This window comes from Bufo gargarizans, chromosome 1 (assembly GCF_014858855.1).
Source record: "Bufo gargarizans isolate SCDJY-AF-19 chromosome 1, ASM1485885v1, whole genome shotgun sequence".
NCBI classification, from domain to species: domain Eukaryota; kingdom Metazoa; phylum Chordata; class Amphibia; order Anura; family Bufonidae; genus Bufo; species Bufo gargarizans.
This window is the reverse complement of record NC_058080.1, coordinates 658,600,721-658,627,600: the sequence shown is the minus strand read 5'-3', so window position 1 is coordinate 658,627,600 and position 26,880 is coordinate 658,600,721. Positions and strand designations below refer to the sequence as shown.

The following is a 26,880-nucleotide window of genomic DNA, read 5'->3' as shown; positions in this document are numbered from 1 at the left end:
AAAAAGTTTCTTATAAAGCGAAAAATATGGTAATACAATTGCAGGATTTTTGGGTCGGCCAATTGGCGATTGCGATATGGCGATTTATTGCGATTGCTTTGGCGATATATTGTGCAGGCCTACTATACGTGTATACTTATATCACAGTTTTTTGCTTCATCAATGGACATTAAAGGGACACTGACAGGCCCAATAAGCATATTTAGCTATATATATGACTGCACAGGTCTTCTAAAGTGTATTAAAAATCATATAAGTATTCCCCCTGTCCACCTTTTTATAAATAAAGTAAACTGATGTTTTATAACCTGGTAGAATCGTCTTCTTTCTGCCCAAGGGGCAGCGTTTCAGCTTCACTTGCGCCCAGCCAGCCGCCCCCAACCGCCGGTTTGAAGCGCCGCCCTGCGGCTTCTGCTGTCCCCGACTTTACAAGATCCGGCGCATGCCCAGTACAAAGCTATGGGCATCGGACTCCATTTCATCTTCAGCGCATGCGCCCGGCACCCTCACTGGCTGGGATCACATCGCGCCTGCGTCCCCTCTGCTTCTTAGAGGCTGCGTCAGCCTCTGCGTTCTGCGCCGGGCACTCTTCTCATTGCCAATGCAAATCCTGGATATAGCAGGGGGAGAAGAGAGGATGCTGCAAGCACCATGAAACAGGAGGCTGCATGAGGGGTAGGGTCGGTAGTGGTCAAGGAAAAGCATCACTGTCCCACTATATACCGTACACTATTAAACAATGTGCACTATAGTCCAGGACACTATCACACTATTTACTGTATCACTATAACAGTATATACAGTCAGGTCCATCAATATTGGGATATCGACCCAATTGTAACATGTTTGGCTCTATACACCGCCACAATGGATTTGAAATGAATCGAACAAGATCTGCTTTAACTGCAGACTGTCAGCTTTAATTTTCAGACTTCTTTTTTCCAGCACATCACACAGATGCCCAGTAATGAGATCTGAGGAATCTGGAGGCCAAGTCACCCATCCTTTATCATGTTCCTCAAACTATTCCTGAACAATTTTTGCAGTGTGGTAGGACATATTTTCCTACTGAAAGAGGTCACTGCCATTACAGAATAATGCTGCCATCAGGGGTTGGCTTAGCGCGATGTTTAGGTTTCCCAGCAGAACATTGCTTGGAGGATCAGACCAGTCCACCTTCCTACTTTGCTCCATGGTTGAGTTAAGGTGCTCATCTGCCGTTGTTGGATCTTTCAGCAGGGGGCAATGGTCAGCATGAGCACTCTGACCGATCTGCAGCTACACGGCCCCATACACAGCGTGCTGAGATGCATAGTGTGTTCTGATACCTTTCTATCATACCTGGTATTCACTTTTTCAGCAATTTGTGCTACAGTAGTTCTGCTTCTAAAACATCAACTTTAAAGAGGCTCTCTCACCAGGATCAACCCTATCAAACCAGACATACTGGCTGGTAGGGCTCATTATGCTGTTTAAAATAATACCTTTCTTTTATCTGTAGGATAAACAGCTGCAGAGAAATCCTATGTTTTTATTTATTTGCAGAAGAGAAATTGGAACACTAGGAGGCAGGTCTGAATCCTTTGAGCACTGCATTGTAACACCCCTTTTGCTCTGCACACTCCCCCTCCCCTTGATTGACAGGGCTAGACATCGGCATGCTGAGGGCAAAGCTGTGTCCTTGCATATACATATCATATACTCTATGTACTATAGCTTTGCCACCCTGAGTTCTGCTCAGGCGGCTAATAGACATATTACTGCTTTATTCACAAGCACAGTATATAATTATAACACCATTGATATCTGTTATCTTATAAGCACTTGGAACCGAACCAGAGTTCGGGAAATGGCAAATTAATCTATTAAGTTATTGCTCGAAGTCTCGCGGGACTTCGCGAAGCAAAACTTAGGCTCATCAGACCCAGTACATTCTAATACTGTACAGAGCTCTTGCTCCATACAGTATTAGAACGAAGTTTTATGTGAATCCCTAATATAGACTTTTTCTTAGGGGTTGAATGTGGAAGAAAAAAATATAATTTTAAAAACCTGGAAGTCTCTCCCAGGATTGAAACCTGGGATCTGTACATGCAAAACCATGGGCTTACCCCCAAGCTATAGCAGTACCACATAGAGATGCATGTTTTTTCAATGCTTATAAGCTAAAACACATTACTGGTGTCTGTATGATCTTATATTCTGCCTGTGAATAAAGCAGTAATATATAAGATTTCTGAGCAGATCTCAGTGTGGTGAAGCTATAGTACATAGTGTAGATGATAGGAAACAGCTCTGCTGTCTAGCCCTGTCAATCAAGAGGAGGGAGTGTGTGCAGAGCACAGGGGGTGTTACAATGCAGTGCTCAAAGGATTCAGCCCCGTCTCCTGGTGCTCGAACTTCTCATTTGTGTATGAATAAAACTCATATTTCTCTGCAGCTATTTATCCTACAGACAAAAGAAAGGTATTGTTTTAATCAGCACGATTAGCTCTACCAGCCAGTATGATTTAATAGGGTTGATCCTGGTGACCGAGCCGCCTTAAGATGTGACTGGTCAGGTACTATCTAATATACCCCAGCCCTAGATAGGCACCATTGTCCAGAGATCATCAATCACTTCACCAGTCAGTGGTTTTAATGTTATGGCTGTTCGATGTATATGCTCTGGAATATGTGTGATTTACTGAATGACTTCTTTATTTTGCAGGAAAAAGGTTCCTACTTTCTGCAGCATATACCAATGCCAAAGCATATGAGAAATGGGAGAAAGAGAGCCACAATTTAGGTGAGTGCTGATAAGTAGTATTCTTGTGTACGAGCAGTCGATAATTTTACGTGTTGTGTCATTAACACGTCAGGGATTCATGGATATGTGCTATACACGGACAGCACACATGCTTTAGCATGGTTCGTGGTTTGAGCACGGGAGCATGCTCTATTTTGTCCACGTTAACGGATCCATCACTCTCATTGTAGTCTATGGGTCCCTGAAAAACACGAACGCAACACGGATGCCATTGGTGTTTCACGGACCATTAGGAGGAAATTCTATGAAAATTAATTTTCAGATGTGCAGTGTCAATGAAACACTGATGACACATGGACTAAAAAACGGACACACGTTTGTGCCATGTGACCACAGAGCGTGAGTGAACCGCTTGCTAGTCTCCTGCTGGCTGAAACTGCGCTGCACTGTATCCTGACATACACACATCGTTAGGATGTAGTGCACGGACTGCGCACTATGACCTGACGCTGTGTGTATGTCAGCATACAGTGCAGAGCGTGAAGAAGATGATGCAACTGCGGAGTGTCAGCAGTGCCCCTACAGGAAAGGTAAGTATTTTATTTCAATGGCACTGGGGGGGAGCGACTGATGGCACTGGGGGGGAGCGACTGATGGCACTGGGGGGGAGCAGCTGATGGCACTGGGTGGGGGGGAGCCTGATGGTGCTGTGAGAATTGATGGCATGAGGGAAGGGACTGATGGCGCTGAGGACTGTTTGCTCAGGGGTCTGATGATGGCACGGGGGGGTGAGTTTTTATAAAGAAAAAACGTTCTTTTAATTCGTTTTTTTTCTTATTAGAGTACTCAATTAATCATTGGAGTAAGGCCTCATGCACACAACCGTGGTGTGTTTTGCGGTCCGCAAATCGCGAATCTGCAAAACACGGATTGCGTCCGTGCGCGTTCCGCAATTTGCAGAACGGCATGGACAGCCTTTAATATAAATGACTATTCTTGTCTGCAAAGCGCGGACAAGAATAGGACTTGTTATATTTTTTTTAGCGGGGCCACGGAGTGCTGTCCGCATCTTTTGCTGCCCCATTGAAGTGAATGGGACAGTATCCGAGCCGCCAAAACAGCGGCTCGGATGTGGATCAAAACAACGGCTGTGTGCATGAGGCCTGATCGGTAGAATGCTTGATTACAAAAATAATCGATAACTGCAGCCCTAGACGGAACCAGTTAGGGTGAATTCATCTGCTGCAGATTTGTTCGCAGAACTTTCTGCTGCTAAAAGTAAGTTCCATTCATCTAAATGGGATTGTTTTGGTGGCAAACATATGAGTTTCTGTAAATCCCATTCCAGTGAATGGAACAGGGTAGGGCTGCAGTAAACGATTATTTTAGTAATCGAGTATTCTATCGATTATTTTTTACGATTAATCTAATAAGAAAAAATGAATTAATAGACTTTCCTTTATAAAAACTCATCAGACCCCCTGCCATCAGTCCCTAACACCCTTCGTTCCCCCCTGTGCGATCAGCCCAAGTGCATCAGTTCCCCCAGTGCCATCAGCTCCGTTCCCCCAGTGCCTTCAGCTGTCCCCTACCCCAGTGCCTCCAAATGCACTGCCCTAGTGCCATCAGCCCCTCCATGCAATCCTTTGCCATGTCCCCCACTCCCCCAGTGCAATCAGACCAGCCCCTCCATGTCCCCCACTCCCCCAGTGCCATCAGATCAGCCCCTCCATGCCATCCATTGCCGGCCCCTTCAGTGCCATGTCCCCAGCGCCAGTGAAATAAAATACTTACCTTTACTGTAGGGGCGTCGCTCCAGAGCTCCTTCCTCTTCTCCGCGCACTGCACTGGATCCTGACGTCACACAGCGTTGGGTTATAGTGCGTGTTTACGTGCACTGTGACCAGACGATGTGTCAGAATCCAGTGCAGTGCGGTGCGGGCCGGCGGGTGACCACAGAGCGATAAGTAATAGCAATCGCTTCACTCCTGCTCCGTGGTCACATGACACAAACGAATCCTCGATGCAAAAAATTTGCATCGATGATTTTTTGGTGTGTCGAATTACTCGATTCAATCAAGTAATCGTTTCAGCCCTACATGAGGGTATACCCATTCCTGCACATGATGCTGCCCTGCAGTGGGATCTGCGCGTGGATTACCGCTAATTGCCCGACGGCGCCTGTAATTCTTAGGCTGGGTTCACACCTGAGCGTTTTACAGCGCGTTCCTACGCACTGTAAAACGCTCAACAGGCAAGAACCAATGATTCCCTATGGGAATGGTTCTCACCTGAGCGTTTTACAGCGCGTACGATCGCGCTGTAAAATGCCCGACGCCCCAAGAAGTACATGAGCTTCTTTGGGGCGTCTTGTTGCGCGTTCCCGTACATAGACTTTAGTGGGAACGCGCGACAATGGGCGTTCGCTTGTCTCTGTATGCGCGATTGCAAACGCCCGTACAATCGCGCATACAGAGCGTACGTTCAAGTACGCTCAGGTCTGAACCCAGCGTTAGGCTGGGTTCACACGTAACTGATTAGCTTGGGACTCTCTACAGCATTTCTGCTTCTAATCTGCGGCAAAAAAAAAAAACGTGTCAAAAGTTGCAGATTAGACGCAGTGTCAATCTTTGCTTTGGAAAAGATGAAATCGTCAGTATTAATTGACACGCTGCAGATTTCAAATCCGCACCACAGGTCAGTTTCTGATGCGGATTTTTTCTGCTACGTGTAACTAAGAATTGCTGAAAGCTCATCCGCTTTGCTGGTACTGTACAACTGCAGATTTGCCACACGAAAATCCGCAACAGCAAATCTGCAGCTAATCGGTCACATGTGAACCCAGCCTTATTGTCTCCAATGGCAAGTACATGTGTAGCCCGGCGTGGGGTGTTTACTATAGTGTATGCTTTTAAAGGGCCCTGATTTATCAAGACTGACGTGTTCTACTCCTTTCATGACATCCTTTGCACCACCTGAAGATACATGTCATTTATGACGCCTCCAGCAGTCCATGTACCTGACTGAAATCTCTGTGGGGTTTAAAAAGTTGCAGTCCCAAGGTTTTTGATGTTTTTATACCAGAAAAATGGCATATGGGGAAGATAAATGTCCCCCATAGGTGTTTTTTTTTTCTACTAAATTCTATATAAAACATGTTGTCCTGCTCTATCTAAGGCAGGGATGGCCAACCTGAGGCTCTCCAGCTGTTGCAAAACTACAACTCCCAGCATGCCCAGGCTACCTACAGCTATCAGCCTACAGTAGGGCATGGTGGGAGTTGTAGTTTTACAACAGCTGGAGAGCCTCAGGTTGGCCATGCCTGATCTAAGGGCTAATGAACACAAACGTATTTTCTTTCCAAGTCCGTTCCTTTTTCTGTTTTTTTCTTTTTTTTTTTTTTTTCTTTTTTTTTATGCGGAACCATTCATTTCAATGGGTCCCCCAAAAAAACAAAGTTACTCTGTGTGCATTCCATTTCCGTATGTCCATTCCGTAAAAAGATAGAACATATCCTATTATTGTCTGCATTACGGACAAGGATAGGACTATTCTGTTAGGGGCCAGCTGTTCTGTTCTGCAAAATACAGAATGCACACGGACGTCATCCATAAGGGTCCATTCACACGTCAGTGTGTGTTTTGCGGATCCACGAATCCGTGGATCCGCAAAACACAGACATCAGCAATGTGCGTTCTGCATTTTGCGGACCACACATCGCCGGCACTTAATATAAAATGCCTATTCTTGTCCGCAATTGCGGATCCGGGCAGCACATCGTGCTGCACCATAGCAATAAATGGGTCCGCAATTCCGTTCTGCAAAATGCGGAACAAAATTGCGGACGTGTGAATGGACCCTTAGACTGTATCTAGGGAACCATGCTCACAGCGCAGCATTGTTCCTAGTGAAGAACAGCTCCACACACTGTGTGCCGCTGTGCAGACCTCTCCTTGCAGCTCTGCGGAGTACATGAGGCCTAGATCCTATCTGGTAACAAATTTTCAAATCGTTGCAAAGGGGGGACAAACAACAGCACTGCTGGGGGTGTAGAGTATGAGCCAAGAAGAGGTGTGCTTGGGCTTTGCTGCTGTGCGGGCCAGGGCACTCAATGGAAGCGTTCCTGGGCACCTTTGAGCAAAAATAACCCCCCTCTGGGCACCTTACTGGCTCATTTGCATAAGGAATAAAGTGGATTTTTTCAAGATAGAAACCAAGCAGCAAAGAAAGAAAAGCGCATCTGGAAAGGAGGTAGTAAGTTCTGCAAGGCCATAGTTTTAGTTTAATGGTGATGATTCTGGTGACCTTAAACTACTGTGCTTTAGCTTTTGCCATGCAATGCATTTTTCCTTATTAGACACCAGGGGGCGACATTGCCTTAGTTCTGTTTATTTCAGAAAGCTTCCTCTAGTTCTGGTCCAGAGAGGGGCGTTCTGTATTTGCATAGGATCAGTTTACTTTAATATCTGTATTAAACCTTTTGTTACATAAGTATATGGCCATATGACCTGCCCACTTCTGTTATGTGAACACGTGGAGTCCGTGTGAAATGTCTGAAGCGCTGACATAGTGAAAAAAGACTTTTTCTCCAGACTTTCTGATGTATGCCTAAAATTTCAACTTTTGTTGAAAATAGTATGGAGGGCTTATTTCCTAATTTACAACCTGCAATTCTCCAGCTGTTGCAGAAACGGCAACTTTCACCGTACCCTGACAACCTATGGCTGTCATGTTATGCTGGGAGTTGTATTTTTGCAACGGCTACAGATTTGGAGACTGCTGCTGTAGACAGTAATAGGGGTTACCCTTTTTCTAAATTGCTGTATCCCTACATTAACCCCTTAAAGACCACCTACTGTCTTTAATCTGAAAGGCAAAAAACACGGAAGAGTGCGCATCCCAGGTAGGAACGCCTCCCCTTGGTTGAGATGGAAACGGCTGAAACGGATGCCAAATGTGCATAATTGATGCACAGGATCAGTTTTTTTCTTTTTGTCTGTTCTTCTAAATGATCAGAAGAATGGAAAAATAACGGTGATGTGAACTCTCCCTAAGCAATATGGATAATCACAGTACATTAGTAAGTGGCTACATTATGAATGCCATTTTCTGAAGTGACACAACCTCTTTAATACAAATTGCAAAAAAATAAAAAATTCAAATCGCCCCCAATTTTCCCAAAATTAAAATATAAAAACAAAAAAGCAATCAAAAAGCTTAACACCATAGGCATTGCCATGTCCGGAATCACCTGTACTATTAAATGTTGTGAATGACGTATCAAAATTATTTTTTTATCACTTCTTTTCCCTAAAAAAAAATGGAATAAAAAGTCATAAATGGTTTAAAAAAAAATCAGCCCTTACACTCCTGACCTCAAAAACACTTAGCAAACTGATAAGAATATGGCTTAGATGAGAGTTTAGCTATAATGAGGGCAGGAGATCAGTGATAAGAGCTTAAAGGGCTTCTGTCACCCCACTAAAGTCTTATAATCCTTATACTGCGATATATTAATATATACTGCTATTACTCATTTTGGTTCAGTAGTTAATTAAAAAAAACTGACTTTTATAATATGTAAATTACCTCTCTACCAGCAAGTAGGGCGGCTACTTGCTGGTAGCAGCCGCATCCTCCTTTCATAAAGACGCCCCCTCCTCATGTTGATTGACAGGGCCAGCGAACGCGCTCGTCTTCTGGCTGGCCCTGTCTGCATTCAAAATCTGGCGCCTGCGCCGTACCTGTTTTCAGTCGGCGCAGGCGTACTGAGAGGAGGACACTCGCTCGGCCGCTCCATCCTCAGTGCGCATGCGCCGGGTGTAGATGTGACATCATCGGCGCATGCCAATCCTAGCCAATCCTTTATCATTTCAGCTAGAAGTTATAAATGAATTGCTAGCAGTCTGCAGTAAGGGTACCAGAGGGGTAACCAGTTAGTGGGGGTGTCCCTGCACAATCTGAAAATGGGCGCACTGACTGGATAGTCTGTGCAGGTACACCCCCCAACTGGTTACCACCCCTCTGTACCCTTACTGCAGACTGCTAGGAATTCACTCATAACTTCTAGTATAAATAATAGAGGAATGACACAACATAGTCGTAAGAATAGACGCTTCAGAATTGTTATTACATGGGGAATGCATGAAGCTGTTAAAATATGCCTGTCAGGAGTGGTGACCGGTCATCTTTAACAGAGATGTGAACGAGGCCTTACCGGGTTTATGCAAAAAATAACTAGATTTTCAGGAGGGAAGGTGGACCGACTATGTGCGAGCCCTTAGATTCTGTCCAGGCCCCATAACCATGGAGTGTCTGGAGAAGTAAGAAAGGCACAGGTTTCCATTGACTAGGATAAAGGACGTTTGGGAGCTGGTTACTGATTAGTGTAATCATGGCCGTGAGTGGTCTGAGCCTAATGGAGTCGTCCTTCCTAGGCAAATTATGGCTTCATTACCATTTTAAGGAAAGACCAGATGGATTTTATTGGTGTGTGAGTTATAGATGGGGTTTCTTCTTCCTGCTCCTTCTCCATCTGTTATGTTCCTATATGTTGTCTGCAGCCAGGCTGAGAGCCGGATCTATTTCATCATTGCTTTTTTTTATATATATATATATATATATATATATATATATATATAAAATTTATTAGTTCACACACCGCAGTATACGGCCTAAAGCATGAGATGGACAGGTGTCAGCTCGTGTGTTCATGAACCAGTTAGGGGGCTTTGTGGGTACCTGTAAGACTCTGTTCACACTAGCCCCATGTTACTACTAGAGTAATGGCGAGTATGTTGTTAACTGGATTCTGACACATCGGATTTTGAAAATCCACCTTCAAAATTCAGCACTGAATTTTTTTATGCGTTTTTTAAACACTTTTGTAGTCCTATATCAAACTAGTTTAAAGTAGAACTGGCTTAGTTACCCATAGCAACCAATCAGATTCCACCTTTCATTTTGGACAGCTCCTTTGGAAAATGAAAGGTGGAATCTGGTTGCTATGGGCAACTAAGCCAGTTCTAGTTTACACCAGTTTGATAAATGACCCCATTATTTTATTCATTTTTTACCAATGGGAGTTTACTTCAATACAAAACTGCATTCGCGGGCGTAGTTTTTGGTGCTGACCCCTGCCAAAAAAAACACAGACTACAACAGACAACAAATGCAGTATATGTGCAAAAGCTGCATGGACACATACCAAGCCTTTTTTTTTTTTTGACACTTCACATTCATTTCAGTGGGAGGTTCAGGGCGGATTCTGCCCCAAGATAGGACACACTGCTGCTTTTTTCCATGTGGATATTTTGAGGCGGACACTTGCCTTAAAACTGTGTGAACGGACCCTTATGGTAGTGGGTAGTGGTAAGAGTCTAAGATTCACACTGGGCCAATTTGTCATTTTTTTCAAACTGTATTTTAGCCAAAAATGGTAACAAATCCCAAAAAGTTCATGTACACGACTGTATTCCTGGTTCTGAATACTATAGTAACTCATTCTTGTCATGTCCTTTAGGTGGCATCCATCTAACAAAATGAAATCCCCTTCTGCTGGATGCCGCGTTTTAGGCCATAGTCTCCTCTGAAGCTCTGACTTCGGTGTGATATATTGTGTATGGTGAGACCCATACTGCACACGTCTCCATTCTTGGACCTGATTGCACAGAATGCATTTGCTGTCCTATGAGCGTCAGATCACTTCTGGCCGAGAGTCGTTTTCAGAAATACATTAAGGTTGTCAGGGGTGCACCACCAATGAGGCCGGGTAAGGCGATTGCCTCCGGCAGCACCAGGTAGGGGCAAGAGAGGGGCAGCCGAAGGGCCATGGGCTGAAGGGAAGGGTTAGGTTAAGAAATTGGCATTGGGGAGGGAGGGGCGCCGTTTGTTTTCACCTCAGGCAGGTTGTGATATGATTTACTATTCAGTGCTTTTCTTGTCTTTTGCAGCTGACCTGGCGTCCATTATGGATAAGTGCTATGATAGAAAGATACCAGTCAGCTCACTGGTCATTGCACGGGTAAGGACATTTTGTGGGTCTCCGTATATTTGACCAACACAGAACATAGCAGAAAGTCAGAATGCTGATCAGCAGCCCACATCATCGGCCTTCGCTTCTAATACCAAGAAAATGTTTATATTGGTAATTTAAATAGCAGTAGTGTCTGTGCAGAGCGCTTCTTCTGTAATGTGGAGGGAACTGAATGCTTGACAATTAGGGAGAGTGATTGGAAAGAGAACCTGTCACATTGAACTTGGTGTCTGAGCTGCAGGCGCCATGTTATCGAGCAGGAAGAGCTGAGCAGATTGATATATAGTTTTATACAAAATAAGTTTTTAAAACTTGTATTTCATTCATTTATATTCCTCCTCATTTTGGGCTTTGAAGTCCAGGAGACGGTCCTATCGGTGATTGACAGCCTTCCCTCTGAGAGTGCTGTCAATAACTGATAGGACAACCTCCCTGACGTCAAAGCCCAGAACGAGCAGAAATGTACATGAATAAAATACAGTTTTTACTCAATCTTTTCCCACAAAACTATAAAGCAATCTGCTCAGCTCCTCCTGCTCTATAACATGCTGCCTGTAGTTTACATTGCATTTTCATGGCGATGGGTTCCCTTTAAGGGACACCGCATAGTTATAACCATTTTACTTTGTATGCTGCTCTGAGTTATTACTATTTCTCTGCTCATTATCTTATATCTCATGTTCTTTTCAGTTTATTGACAACATTAAATCCAGAGAAGAAATTGACCTGGGTGAATACTACCTGTATAAGTAAGTAGTATTGTTATCAGATATTTGTCTCAAAAGCTTATACCGACTTTATTGTGAACTGCACCGCTATTCCAAATGTATTCATTGGTGCCCTTAAAGAGGACCTGTCACCGCTCCTGACATGTCTGTTTTAGTAACTATTTGCATTCCCCATGGAATAAAAATTCTGGAGCAACAATTCTTATAACTCTCTGATGTGCCGTTCCGTTATTATTCCTGATAGAAGTTATGGATAAATTGCTAGCAGTTTGCAATGAAGGTCCAGATGGGTGTTACCAGTTGGAGGCGTGTCCCTGCACAGTCTACTTCCCGTGCCAGGTTCCTTTAGCTCAGCTCCATTACGATAGGTCATCAGTATCTAGAACCTAAATGACCCATTTAGCTGCAGCTCAAGTAAGATGGCCTCCCCCGTAATCTTCCATAGAAAATAGAAATAAGAAAAACTAGCATAAAAATAAATAAACAATTAGAGAAATATTATATTATTAAATAATAATATGAAATATTATTCCTGCTAAGGGCTCTTTCACACCTGCGTTCTTTTCTTCCGGCATAGAGTTCCGTCGGGGCTCTATGGCGGAAGAATCCTGATCAGGATTATCCTAATGCATTCTGAATGGAGAGAAATCCGTTCAGGATGCATCAGGATGTCTTCAGTTCCGGACCGGAACGTTTTTTGGCCGGAGAAAATACCGCAGCATGCTGCGCTTTTTGCTCCGGCCAAAAATCCTGAACACTTGCCGCAAGGCCGGATCCGGAATTAATGCCCATTGAAAGGCATTGATCTAGATCCGGCCTTAAGCTAAACGTCGTTTCGGCGCATTGCCGGATCCGACCTTTAGCTTTTTCTGAATGGTTACCATGGCTGCCGGGAAGCTAAAGTCCTGGCAGCCATGGTAAAGTGTAGTGGGGAGCGGGGGAGCAGTATACTTACAGTCCGTGCGGCTCCCGGGGCGCTCCAGAGTGACGTCAGGGCGCCCCACGCGCATGGATGACGTGATCGCATGGCACGTCATTCATGCGCATGGGGCGCTCTGACGTCATTTTGGAGCGCCCCGGGAGCGGCATGGACTGCAAGTATACCGCTCCCCACTACTACTATGGCAACCAGGACTTTAATAGCGTCCTGGGTGCCATAGTAACACTGAACGCATTTTGAAGACGGATCCTGTCTTCAAAGGATTTCAGTTCACTTGCTTTTTTCCGGATCCGGCGTGTAATTCCGGCAAGTGGAGTACACGCCGGATCCGGACAACGCAAGTGTGAAAGAGGCCTAAAAGAATCAATTGCCAGCGGTCTGCAATAAAGGTCCAGCTGGGTGTTACTAGTTGGGTGTGTGTCCCTGTACTGTCTGACACTGGCAGCGCTGGTTGAATACTGCCAGACTGTGCAGGGGCAACTGATAACGCCCATCTGGACCTTTACAGCAAACTGCTAGCATTTCATTCATTTCTTCTAGCATGAATACTACGGAATGGCACATAAGAAACTCATTAATGCTCTGGAATTGTTATTACATGGGGAATGCAAGTAGTTGCTAAAACAGACATGTCAGGAGAGGGGACAGGTCCCTTTTAAAGGCTATGTACACCTTCAGGGGTAATTTTCATTATGATCGCATTTTACTGATTTTGGGCTAAAAATTATTTTTTCAATTGGTCTTTATTAAAAATATTGAGCTGTTCTGTCAGAAAGGGTTTACTGTTTGTCTAGCTGTGTGAATCGTCATTTAATAAACCTCATCTTGATAGAGATAAAAATTCTTATCAGTAAGATAAGAAATGAGCTATAATGAGGGTTTATAAGGTCAGAGATAAGGAGCCATCAGCTGAGCTGCCTGACGGAGCAGAGTGAAAACTCAGATCCTGCTTCTAGAGAAACTCAAAGCTGCACAGAGACAGGGGTTCAACATTTTTAATAAAGACCAATTGCAAAAAATTATTTTGGCTCAAAATGAGTACAATACAATAATAAAATTATCTCTCAAAGGTGTGCATAGCCTTTAAGGTATACTACAATAACCAGTATACTAGGAGAGTTCAAGCACCAAGGGGCATTGACTGGGAATAAAAAAAATAATCTTTGATGGGCACTGTTAAAAATAGTTCCACAGCTTTTCCTTCAGAACCATGACACCCATAATAAATCTTTTGTAAGCTGCCCCATTCTTTCAGTCACAATTTTGAGAAACCTGAAGCAGGACAAGAAAATGTGAACAGAGCCTAAAAGATGTCTTTATTTTTATGATCCGGTAATGCGTAATGTGAGGAGGACTGTGAGGAGGACTCTTGATGGAGATGCCTTGCAAACAGGATTATCACCTTCCGATTGAAATGTCTCTTGAGCACTTAAGTGATCCCAATTATGTTTTCTTTCAAGGTATAATCCTTTAGCATTTCAGTCTTTGTGCAAATGGGATGCAATTGGATATGCATACAGTATTCATGAGACTTAAATAGCGCACAATAATTTCTAGCCCTGCATTTATTCATCATCCAGATTAATGAGCGCTGCGGCTCAGGACTAGGATCGCTGGCATTTCCCATCAGCCTTGACATTCCTGCCAAATAAAAGTGCAGTGTATGGGGCTGATCTGTAAAATGCTTGTGAGCGAGAGGTTTCAAAATGATTTCTGAGTATTTGCTGTGTTCAGTACTTTGGCTCTAGTTTTTATTAATGTACCTTTTAGTGCTTGAATCTGCGGCTCCTTGCATACACTTGCTTTGATGTTCTGTCAGGGGCTCCATTGGGTTTTCCTTTTCTTTTGACGGCAAGAATAGTGGTACACTTCCGTGTCCTCCGGAGCCAGAGAGGCAGGACTGAGCGGCCGGCACAGCTGAGGGAGGAGGGAGGAGGAGGGAGTCTCTCCCTCCTCACTGTGCGCGGCTGCCGCTGAAGACCAAGTAGGAGGAGGAGGGGAGGGACTGAGGAGGAGGAGGAGGGGAGGGACTGTGGCCACTGCACCACCAATGAATGCGCCGGCCATATCCCACAGGGTCCCCCTCCTCCCCCCCATCATTGGTGGCAGTGTCCGTTCCGATCGGAGCCCCAGCAGTGTAATGCTGGTGCTCCGATCGGTTACCATGGCAGCCAGGACGCTGCTTAAGTCCTGGCTGCCATGGTATGTTAGTGAGCAGAGAGCAGCGCATTATACTCACGTGCGCTGTGGCCGGCGGTCGCTCCTTCTCATAGGTCTGTGCGGCGCATTGCTAATGCTTACAGCATTAGCAATCCGCCGCACAGACAGAAGAAGGAGCGACCGGCGGCCACAGCGCACGTGAGTATAATGCGCTGCTCTCTGCTCACTACTAACATACCATGGCAGCCAGGGCTTCAGTAGCGTGACTCCTGGCTGCCATGGTAACCGATCGGAGCCCCAGCATTACACTGCTGGGGCTCCGATCGGAACTGACACTGCCACCAATGATGGGGGGGAGGAGGGGGACCCTGTGGCCACTGCCACCAATGATTAATACTGGGGAGGGGGGGTTGCGTTATCAGAGGCTGGGGGAGGCAGATCAGAGGCTGGGGGGAGGGGGGGAGGCAGATCAGAGGCTGGGGGGAGGGGGGGAGGCAGATCAGAGGCTGGGGGGAGGGGGGGAGGCAGAAGCTGGGGGGGAGGCAGATCAGAGGCTGGGGGGAGGGGGGGAGGCAGAAGCTGGGGGGGGGAGGCAGATCAGAGGCTGGGGGGGGGGCAGGCAGATCAGAGGCTGGGGGGGGGAGGCAGATCAGAGGCTGGGGGAGGCAGATCAGAGGCTGGGGGGAGGCAGATCAGAGGCTGGGGGGAGGGGGGGAGGCAGATCAGAGGCTGGGGGGAGGGGGGGAGGCAGAAGCTGGGGGGGGAGGCAGATCAGAGGCTGGGGGGGGGAGGCAGATCAGAGGCTGGGGGGGGAGGCAGATCAGAGGCTGGGGGGGGGAGGCAGATCAGAGGCTGGGGGGGGGGAGGCAGATCAGAGGCTGGGGGGGGAGGCAGATCAGAGGCTGGGGGGGGAGGCAGATCAGAGGCTGGGGGGGAGGCAGATCAGAGGCTGGGGGGAGGCAGATCAGAGGCTGGGGGGAGGCAGATCAGAGGCTGGGGGGAGGGGGGGAGGCAGATCAGAGGCTGGGGGGAGGGGGGGAGGCAGATCAGAGGCTGGGGGGAGGGGGGGAGGCAGAAGCTGGGGGGGGAGGCAGATCAGAGGCTGGGGGGGGGAGGCAGATCAGAGGCTGGGGGGGGAGGCAGATCAGAGGCTGGGGGGGGAGGCAGATCAGAGGCTGGGGGGGAGGCAGATCAGAGGCTGGGGGGGGAGGCAGATCAGAGGCTGGGGGGGGAGGCAGATCAGAGGCTGGGGGGGGAGGCAGATCAGAGGCTGGGGGGGGCAGGCAGATCAGAGGCTGGGGGGGCAGGCAGATCAGAGGCTGGGGGGGGGGAGGCAGATCAGAGGCTGGGGGGGGGAGGCAGATCAGAGGCTGGGGGGAGGCAGATCAGAGGCTGGGGGGGAGGCAGATCAGAGGCTGGGGGGGGAGGCAGATCAGAGGCTGGGGGGGGAGGCAGATCAGAGGCTGGGGGGGGGAGGCAGATCAGAGGCTGGGGGGGAGGCAGATCAGAGGCTGGGGGGGGAGGCAGATCAGAGGCTGGGGGGGGCAAGCAGATCAGAGGCTGGGGGCAAGCAGATCAGAGGCTGGGGGAGGCAGATGGAGAGAGAGTGGTTAATGGAGGCTGCAAGCACCACCTTGGCATGTATAAAGTTATTGGTTTAGAGAGGGGTTAATGAAGGCACCTCCAAGGTGCTTTCATTAACCTCTTCAGACCAATAACTTTATACATGCCTAATGCCAAGGTGCTTCCATTAACCCCTCCAAACCCAATGGGCATGTATAAAGTTATTGGTTTGGAGGGGTTAATGGAAGCACCTTGGCATTAGGCATGTATACAGTTATTAACCCCTTCAAACCAATAACTTTATTCATACCTAATTACGTACGTTATTTTAAGTAGCTTTTTCTTATTAGATTACTCGATGAATCGAGAAATATAATCGATAGAATACTCGATTACAAAAATATTCGTTTACTGCAGCCCTACATACTACTGTATACTACTATTGCCATCAAAAGAGATGGACACCTTTGATGCAACCCCTTTAGGGTTTGATTTTAAAAAGGTGTTCCTGTTGTTACCTCCACTGATCACAAGAACAGGGACCCTGTACCCCGCAGAGCACCCCTAAATGAACAGAAAGGAACTGCTGCTCCTTTCATCTATAAGGGAGTTCAGTAAATAGCCAAGCGCTGGATCGTCAGTGCACATGGTCAACCTGCCGCTTCATTCATTCTTTTTTTTGGGGGGGGGGGGTGGGGGGGGTTCCAAGGGGTACAGAATCCCTGTTCTCATGATCAATGGAGGTCCCAGCAGAATGAACCTCACAGATCTAATAAGTCTATCCCCCATTCTGTGCATAGGGAATAACTTGATGTATCCCATTGGTTTAAAAGGCCTCTGTCAACGACAGCAGCTCTAATAAACGAACACCAAGTTTACATAGGTCCTATTTTTGTAGATTTTTGAGTATTTTGAAATCTACAAATGAGCTGTCCCCTGTTCCGAGGGCATTGTTGCTGCCCTTGGTGCACAAAGTTCCCCTCCTTCAGCTTCCCAGCCGCTCCCTTTTGCAGTTTGTTGGACAGGTCCAGGCATTATCATGAGCACATGCACAGCAGAATGGTCCTCGTCCTGGCCGAGACTCTGGGCTCTACAGTGGATGTGTCGATGTCTGATTGCACGACACTCACTTGGTGTCCATCAAACAACAAAGAGAATGGCTGGGAAGCTGAAGGAAGGGATCATAGGGCACCGAGGGCAGTGCCAACACCCTTGGTTCAGGAAACAGCTTGTTTGCAAAAAAGGAGAAATCAACTTCAGAAACAAATACTACTTTGCACTCAGGTGAGCAATACGTATGTGAACTTGGGCTCAATATAGTAGGGATGCACATATGCAAATGACCAATTGGAGCACCAAGAGGTGGAGCTGAAGAGCTTGAGCACTGCTTTGTAACACCCCCTGTGCTTTGCACTCTCCCCCTCCCCTTGATTGACAGAGCAGACCTGTGTCCTTGCATCTATATATAATTTACGGTATGTACTATAGCTTCACCACACTGAGATCTGCTCAGAAATCTAATCTACACATTACTGCTTTATTCACAGGCAGAATATATGATTATAAAAACACCAGTTATATGTGTTCGGTTATAAGCATAGACAAAACCTGCATCTCTATGTGGTAATGCTATAGCTTGGTGGTAAGGTTATGGTTTTGCATGTATAGATCCCAGTTTTTTTTCTTCAGATATGTTTTGTCTATGCTTTTAAGCTAACACACATTACTGGTGTCTTTCTAATCATATATTGTGCCTGTGAATAAATCAGAAATATAGATATATAAACTTTCCCAGCAGTGTGGTGAAGCTATAGTACATGGAGTATATGATATGTAGATGCTAGGACACATCTCTGCCCTCAGCCTGCTATCTAGCCCTGTCAATTAGGTGGAGTGAAGAGTGTGCAGAGCAGGGGAGGATTGGCCATAGAGTTTACAGGGAAATTTTCAGATGGGCCTATGCCCCAGGGCTGAAAAGGCACATAATGAGCTCTCACCAGTAATTAACACTGCGAGAATCGGGTACTCCAGCTACTGACTGCACATGCCATCCTGAATTCAACTGCTGTGGCCCACACCTCACTTCCTAAACTCCCTGCTCCATATCTTACTCAAAGACAACTGGAGGAGGAGAACTGAAAATGGTAAGTGTTGATGACCACAGAGGGCCAGCTTTTGGGGCAGTATATTGTGCTACACGGTGTTATTTGGTTCTGCTGGTGTGGTATTCTGCACAATTGTTAACCCTCCCAATGGAACCACTTTTCTTTTTTTTTCTTTTATTTTTTTTCCCCAGGGCCACTTTAAGTTCCCAGTCTGCTCCTGGTGCAGAGCACAGGGGGTGTTACATAGCAGTGCTCAAAGGATTCAGCCCTGCCTCCTGGTGCTCCGGTTGTTTATTTGCATATGAATAAATACACGGATATCTCTGCAGCTGTTTAGCATAAAGACAAAAGAAAGGTATAGTTTTAATCAACACGAGGAGCCCTACCAACCAGTATGTCTGGTTTAATAGGGTTGATCCTGGTGACAGAGCCGGTTTAAATGGAAAGAAAGGACACAACTGTGGCGGGATTAGCCCCATCCATGTGTTTTTTATGCGGCATGCGTAACTGTTGCAGCATCCTGGCGTAATGATCGCCTGAGTAGTGCCATGTATTCAGATTTTCCTGTGTGCTTATGCTTACACTACACACTTGGGAAATCTTACTGTTCCTGTTATCCCAGTTTGCTAATATATTGACCTCTAGATTAGATTGGCCATTGGGCTGTTGCCATGCAGCTTTTTGTACTGGTGTGCTATTAGGCAGGCCATTACTCATCCCATATTTGTGTCTGAATATTTGGCATAAATTTTGTTGACCAATAAATCCTAAAATATTATTTTTGTAAAGGAGTCGTTACTGGCCCTGTAGGGGAAGCTTGCTGCTCTTTTTAAATCCGTGGTATTGATTACTTTGTGCATTTGACTTTGGTGCATGATTTATTTATTCATTGTATAGCTGACTTTAATATCCGATAGCATATTATGCATGCAGCAGCTGTACAGAGATACGTGGTGTACTCAGCATGGACGGAGAGTTCTTATGGCTAAAAAGACCCGCTCGTCAGATGGCTATTAGCCATTGGAAAAGAACTGGATGTTATTGTACGGCCAGGTAGCGCGTCGCTGCGGATTTTCCGGTACTCCACAGTATCAAAATCTCACAAAATAGTGCAGATTTTGTTGCAGAAATGCTGCATTGCAAAGGGTGAACTGCAACGTAAATTGACATGCTGAGGACCTAAAATGTGCACTGTATTTCAAGTTATTTGGGGATTTTGTTGCGGAAAATGTATACAGCACGTGGGTGAGGTTTGTTATAATCTCATCTACTTTTTGCCATGCTTGGCTGTACCCTAAGGCCCCTTTCAGACGAACGAGTGTCATGCTCTGGACTCGCCGCAGCACAGCTCCTGTCCTGACCCAGCACTGACAGGTCGCATAGCATTATATTGATTTATGATGCTATGTAACCCTTAGAGCTCTGGAATGTACTGGTTTCAGTGTTGTACCATACATTCCAGACCAATAAGGGTTACATAGGATCATAAATCAATATAATGCTATGCGACCCTGGCAGTGCTAGGAGGTTAGGACGGGCGCTGCGCTGTGAGTCTAGATGGTGACACCCGTTTGTCTGAAACGGGCCTAAGGGATAAACTTAATTGAAAACCGCATGTAGTAAGCTCTAGTAGTGAAAATGCACTGTATTGTGTGTAATGCAAACTGACCCGAATTTACTGTTGTGATTGCACTTAAAGGGAACCTGTCACACTGAACTTGGTGTATGAGCTGCAGGCAGCTGTTATAGAGCAGGAGAAGCTGAGCAGACTGATATATAGTTTTATGGGAAAAGATTCAATATAATGAGCATTTCATTCATTTATATTCCTGTTCATTCTGAGCTTTGTAGTCCAGGAAGCGGTCCTATCAGTGATTGACAGCCTTCCTTCTATGACTGTGTATACACAGATAGCTGTCAGTCACTGATAGGTGATGGGTGAAGTCACAGTCCTGGGGATAAACAGATTATGGGAGAGATCTCTGCACTGACCCCTGATATATTTATACATAGTTATTAGATCTCCCCTCAGTTGTCAATTTTTTTCTAAAGTGAATAACTCTAATTTTGATAATCTTTCTGGGTACCACCTGTCATGGATGATCCGCGAGAATATTGAACTGTCCTCCCAATATTATCAATACTACTCTGCCTTATTGATCAGTGGGTCTATTAAACAGTAATTATTTCCCTAGGCCCCAGAACCTACAATTTGATTATTCAAAGCGTCTCCTTCTGTTGTACCCAGAGAACAACATAGTCCTTTTGTTCAAGTCAGTCAATAGATGCCCAGCAGATCATGCAATTACAGCTGGCTTCCTCAGGTTGACAAAAGAACTTCCCTTTCTGAAGAGATATCACAGCTAGGTGTGAAGACTGCACCTGGAGGGAGCCATTTGGTGTCGCTGCCATAAGGGGTCTGTAAGCTAGCTTGCTGCAGACAAGCCGGCACCAAGGTTTCCCAGACTGCAACATGAATCTGAGATATGATTTTTACCTTTTTAAGAGAGCCCATGCATCTTAAGGACGTCAAAGTTACATCATCGTGTCACTCAGAATTCACTGGACGTTTACATAGGACAAACATAACGCTAAGATGTACCCAGGTAAAGTTATGGTGTTACCCCATCATAGAACCAGTTATAATAGTAATATTTGGTATCCCTGAACTCCATATTTTGTGGGGAATGTGAATATGTGCTTGTTACTTGTGTACAGCGGAGACACCCCACGATATGGCACATGACATATTTCAGAACTGACATTCACCTCAGGAATACAGCCTGCCCAGCAGGCGGACTCTCAATTCCCCGCCTTGATTCTGGGACCCTTTATAACAAAGACCTAGAATCTGCTAAAGGAGTTCTCCACTTTTAACAACACCTAAAGAGGGCCTCAGCCAGAGAACCTGTGGGCTGTAGGCATATTACACTGGACAAAGGCTTCTTGGACTTTATCCCTGCAACGGACTATTTCACCAACGGACATCTTTTCTGCGGAAACTAAGTATTTTCTTTCTTTTCTCCCTTTTGTTTATTGGACTATACTTTCCTTGATTATTGTGTTAATAATTACTGTGCATCGTGATAATTTGTATTGTATATAGATATATAATAAATGACCTCCAAGTCATTTCTCTAGCCATATGCCTGTTTTCAAACACTGCAAAAACTTACCCTAGCCTCTCCGAAGGGAAAGCTACTCGGTTGTGTTATCTAGATAGTGGGTTCCTTGCTCCCATAAATTGCAAGGTGGTGGCAGTTAAACTACCCTGTGTGTAGTTCCGGTCCGGTTCGTCACACGCTTACTTGCGGTCGGTCGGCGGTCCACTCCCTGCGCTTTCAGCCCATCGACTGTACGGACTCAAGTTAGACTGTCGGCGTGCTGAAAGTGGCTGGGAGGCCTGTTTGTGGATTGACCACTAGGGGCGCTGTGACGGTTTCGTGACGTATTGTCGCCGCGGCGGTCGCAGTTCGTCACACCACCCATTCCAGTTATTACTTTAGTCCCAGAACTGTACACAGTACTCCATGTGTGGTCTGACTAGTGATTTGTAAAGTGGTAGGACTATGTTCTCACCACGGGCATCTATGCCCCTTTTGATGGAACCCATTATCTTATTGGCCTTGGCAGCAGCTGCCTGACACTGGTTTCTACTGCTTAGTTTGCTGTTCACTAAAATTCCTAAGTCTTTTTCTATGTCAGTGTTACCCAGTGTTTTACCATTTAGTATGTACAGGTGTAGGGCTGAAACAATTACTCGATTGAATCACCCGCCGGGCCGTTCCATGCTGCACCCACCGGCTGTGAGACAGCAGCTTCATCGCCAACCTAGCCAATGACTACATGACCGACCTGCAGCGCCCCGAGCCCCCCCAGCCTCCCCCACCCACCAGGCCAGACAGGAGCAGACAGAGCGGGGCGCAGGTGGCGGGGGGCTTCTTCTTCTCTTCATCACCAATGTGGTCAAACAAAAGGCGGGTCTGGGAGAGCAGAGTGCAGGGGGCCCCGGGAGGAAGTCCCGTATCCTGCTGGTGGTAGATGACCCCCACACCGACTGGTGAGTCCTTGGCCGTTTTATGTGCGCACTAGATCATGGGGGCCCTCACCTGCATGAGCCCCGATGTACACAAGGTGTCCCCTGAGACAGTGCATTAGGTTCCGCATAGACTGGGGGGAGCCCCTGGATCATGTCGGCTCTGGGGTCCCCAGCTCCCACCAATGTACTTGTGTGCAAACTGGTTTACATTCCACAGGGACTGGGGGGACTCCCTGTTTAATGTTAGGGGTCCCCAAATGTATGCAAATTATTTATTTATATTCCACATCCTGCATTCTAGGGGCCCCTGTGTTAGATTGCCATAGGGCCCCCAGAAAACCATATGGAAAATATATTATGTCATGTACACAGGGGTACCTGTGTTAGATTGCCATAGGACCCCCAGCAAAATATATGGAAATTATGTTATTGCTTTATATGTCATGTAGACAGAGGGCCCTGTATATGATCGCCGCAGGGTCCTCAGCCCGCTCCCCAATAGTATATATGGAAATTATTGCTCTATATGTCATGTAGACAGGGGCGCCCCTGGTCTCCTGGATCCCACATACTGACTGGAGAGTTCCCCTATAATGAGACCTCCTACACCATGTCCTTGTAATGTCTCCCAGTTACTTCTGTATGTACTGTAATATATATGACGGGGATCCACGTGTGGTATATTTATGTTGTATACATGCACATAGATATAATATACATAATGCTGCATCTCTGCAGGAATGTGACCTCTCGGAGAGAACTGTTGCATTATGGAGAGTACTGAGAGTATAATGTGTCGTATGTGATACGCTGACAGATGTAACATGTATATAGAGATGGTATTATTTATTTTTTTGGACCGATATATAATGTTGGTGACTAGGAATCTGTGGGAAAGCTGGTGGCACTGGGGGGGGGGGGGGGCGGGCGGCAGCTGATGGCACGGGGTGGGGCTGATGAGTTTTTATGAAGAAAAACTTTATTTTAATAAAGTTTTGTTATTAGAATACTTGATTAATCGTAAAAAAAATAATCGATAGAATACTTGATTTCTAAAATAATCGTTTACTGCAGCCCTATTTAACAGGTGACTTGCATTTTCCATTTGCATAACCTTACATTTGTCAGTGTAAGGCCCCATTCACAGTCCGCAATTTCGTTCCGCAAAATGCGTACCTATTGATTTGTATGGGGCAGGATATTGAATTGCGGACACTTACTTCCGGGTCCGCAATTCTGTTCCTGAAAAAAATAGAACTGCGGAGAAGAATATGCATATTCTGTTAGTGCCGTGGATCCGCAAAACACACACTGATGTGTGAATGGACCCTTAACCCCTTAAGGACCAGGCTCATTTTCACCTTAAGGACCAGGCCATTTTTTGCAAATCTGACCAGTGTCACTTTAAGTGCTGATAACTTTAAAACGCTTTTACTTATACAGGCCATTCTGAGATTGTTTTTTCGTCACATATTGTACTTCATGACACTGGTAAAAGTCAAAAAAATTATTTTTTTTGCATAATAAAATACCTAATTTAGCAAAAATTTGGAAAAATTAGCAAATTTCAAAGTTTCAGTTTCTCTACTTCTGTAATACATAGTAATACCCCCAAAAATTGTGATGACTTTACATTCCCCATATGTCTACTTCATGTTTGAATTATTTTGGGAATGATATTTTATTTTTTGGGGATGTTACAAGGCTTAGAAGTTTAGAAGCAAATCTTTAAATTTTTCAGAAATTGACAAAACCCCAATTTTTAGGGACCACTACAGCTCTGAAGTCACTTTGCGAGGCTTACATAATAGAAACCGCCCAAAAATGACCCCATTCTATAAACTACACCCCTCAAGGTATTCAAAACTGATTTTACAAACTCCGTTAACCCTTTAGGTGTTGCACAAGAGTTATTGGCAAATGGGGATGAAATTTGAGAATTTCATTTTTTTGCCTAATTTTCCATTTTAACCCATTTTTTCCACTAACAAAGCAAGGGTTAACAGCCAAACAAGACTGTATCTTTATTGCCCTGACTCTGCCGTTTACAGAAACACCCCATATGTGGCCGTAAACTACTGTACGACCACACAGCGGGGCGTAGAGTGAAAGGTGCGCCGTATGGTTTTTGGAAGCCAGATTTTGCTGGACAGTTTTTTTGACACCATGTCCCACCATGTTTAGTGTCTCCATAGTCTGAGAGCCATAGTTTTTTCAGTTTTTGGGCGATTATCTTGAGTAGGGTCTAATTTTTTGCGGGATGAGATGACAGTTTGATTGGAACTATTTTGGGGTGCATATGACTTTTTGATCGCTTGCTATTACACTTTTTGTGACGTAAGATGGGAAAAAATTGCTTTTTTTACACTTTTTTTTTTTTTTTTTTTTACGGTGGTCACCTGAGGGGTTAGGTCATGTGATATTTATATAGAGCCGGTCGATACGGACGCGGCAATACCTAATATGTATACTTTATTTTTATTTATGTAGGTTTTACACAATGATTTTATTTTTGAAACAAAAAAATGATGTTTTAGTGTTTCCATAGTCTAAGAGCCATATTTTTTTCAGTTTTTGGGCGATTATCTTGAGTAGGGTCTCATTTTTTGCGGGATGAGATGACGGTTTGATTGGTACTATTTTGGCGTACATGCGACTTTTTTGATCACTTTTATTACCTTTTTTGGGAAGTAAGGTGGGCAAAATTTCAATTTTCTCATAGTTTTTATTTTTTTATTTTTATGGCGTTCATTTAATGACCGTTTTATAGATCAGGTCGTTACGGACGCGGCGATGCCTAATATGTGTAGTTTATTTTTTTTTTATTTCTTTTATTCAGTGATAAATGTTTTTTTTTTATCTTAACTTTTTTCACTAATTTTTTTTATTTTTTGACCCAGACCCACTTGGTTCTTGAAGATCCAGTGGGTCTGATGTCTGTAAAATACAGTACAGAACCTATATAGGTTTCTGTACTGTATTTTACTTACACTGAACAGATCTATGCTTTCAGCACAGATCTGTTCAGCACCATGGACAGCAGGACGCCTGAGCAGGCGTCCTGTTGCCATGGGAACCTTCCCCGTCTGCCACAACTTCGCAGACGGGGAAGGGTGAGGACGGGGCTTCGGGGGGCTGTCTGGGGGCTCTCTCCCTCTCCCATCGGGGGGCTGCAAAGGCACAGCAGCCCCCCGATCGGAGAGGGAAGGAGCTCCCTCTTACTGTTAACCTTTTCCATACAGCGGTCCGTACGGACCGCTGTATGGAAAGGGTTAAACGGCTGACATCGCATCAACGATGTCAGCCGTTTATACCAGGGTGCCAGAAATGTGCTGGCACCCTGGTATACCCACTGTACACAAACGATTACGCAATAGGAGGCGGGCGGGGGATCGCGATCCCGCAACGCCCCCACCGCCTGCGACACCCCCCCTGCACCACCCGCCGCCATCAAATCATGCAGGGGTGCAGGGGGGGGGTGTACTATATTGATTTTAGGCACTCTAAAGTTTCTGATCCCCGCGGTCAGGGACCGCGGGGATCAGAAACTGCAAAAAGCGCAGCAAACCGCAGGTCTGAATTGACCTGCGGTTTGCTGCGATCGCCGACACGGGGGGTCACATGACCCCCCCTGGCGTTTTAACAGGATGCCGGCTGAATGATTTCAGCCGGCATCCTGTTCAAATTAACCCCTGCGGCGCCGGAATGCCGATTTTAAAGTCAGGACGTACCGGTATGTCCTTGGTCCTTAAGGACTCGGGAAATAGGGCGTACCGGTACGTCCTATGTCCTTAAGGGGTTAAACCTCATCTGCCACTTCTCTGCCCAAGCCTCCAGTCTATCCAGATCCCTCTGTAGCAATATACTGTCCTCTTCCGTGTTAATAACTTTACACAGTTTAGTGTCATCTGCAAAAAAGTATATTTACTGTGCAAGCCTTCTACAAGATCATTACTAAATATATTGAAGAGCACTTGAGAAAATACAGAACCCAGTTTTGTTTCATGGTCTTGGTAGGAGAGAAGATGTTGCATCAAGGGTAATATTTTGCACTGAAGCAAGGAATGTGCTGCAACAGGGAGAGGGCTCCTGTAGGCGAGGAGGGGATGGAAAGACGAGTGGCTTCACTGCCACCAGCTTTTATGGCAAATGCTCAATGGGCTGAGCTGACAGTTACTGGTCCTTGGTGCAGCAGTTGCTGGGAACGTGCAGGGGATGGCTTGTCATGTTGGTATTACGTGTTCAGAGCAATGTGTCATTTCCTATATCCCATTAATTACTTCTCCTCCTCCATCCTTGCAATTCCCTTGTCGATGTCTTTCTCCAATCACCTCCATCGCTTTTCAGGGCCGTGCCTAGTTCTGCTTGACAACACGTTTCTTATCCTGGAAGCAGCAGCTGTGAGGTTAGACGGGCATGTATATATAGTATACACACTGCATTATAGTATATGAATACAAGCACCTATTCTTCCCAGCTATTGTCATGCACATAAGAACACAAAAACACCTACAATAAATGGTAACAGCCGACCGTGGTCCTAAGAATCTCATGGTTTTTAA

General features: G+C 45.6%; 1 protein-coding gene across 1 annotated transcript in view; it reads left to right on the top strand.

Moving 5' to 3' along the window:
• The window catches only part of MRPS27 (mitochondrial ribosomal protein S27), a 97,540-nt gene that overhangs the window by 5,888 nt on the left and 64,772 nt on the right, over window positions 1–26,880 (top strand). Inside the window, exons 2-4 of the mRNA XM_044291757.1 lie at window positions 2,710–2,787; window positions 10,701–10,771; window positions 11,474–11,532. Coding sequence (XP_044147692.1) covers window positions 2,710–2,787; window positions 10,701–10,771; window positions 11,474–11,532 — 208 coding nt within the window. The remainder of the gene's footprint in view (window positions 1–2,709; window positions 2,788–10,700; window positions 10,772–11,473; window positions 11,533–26,880) is intronic.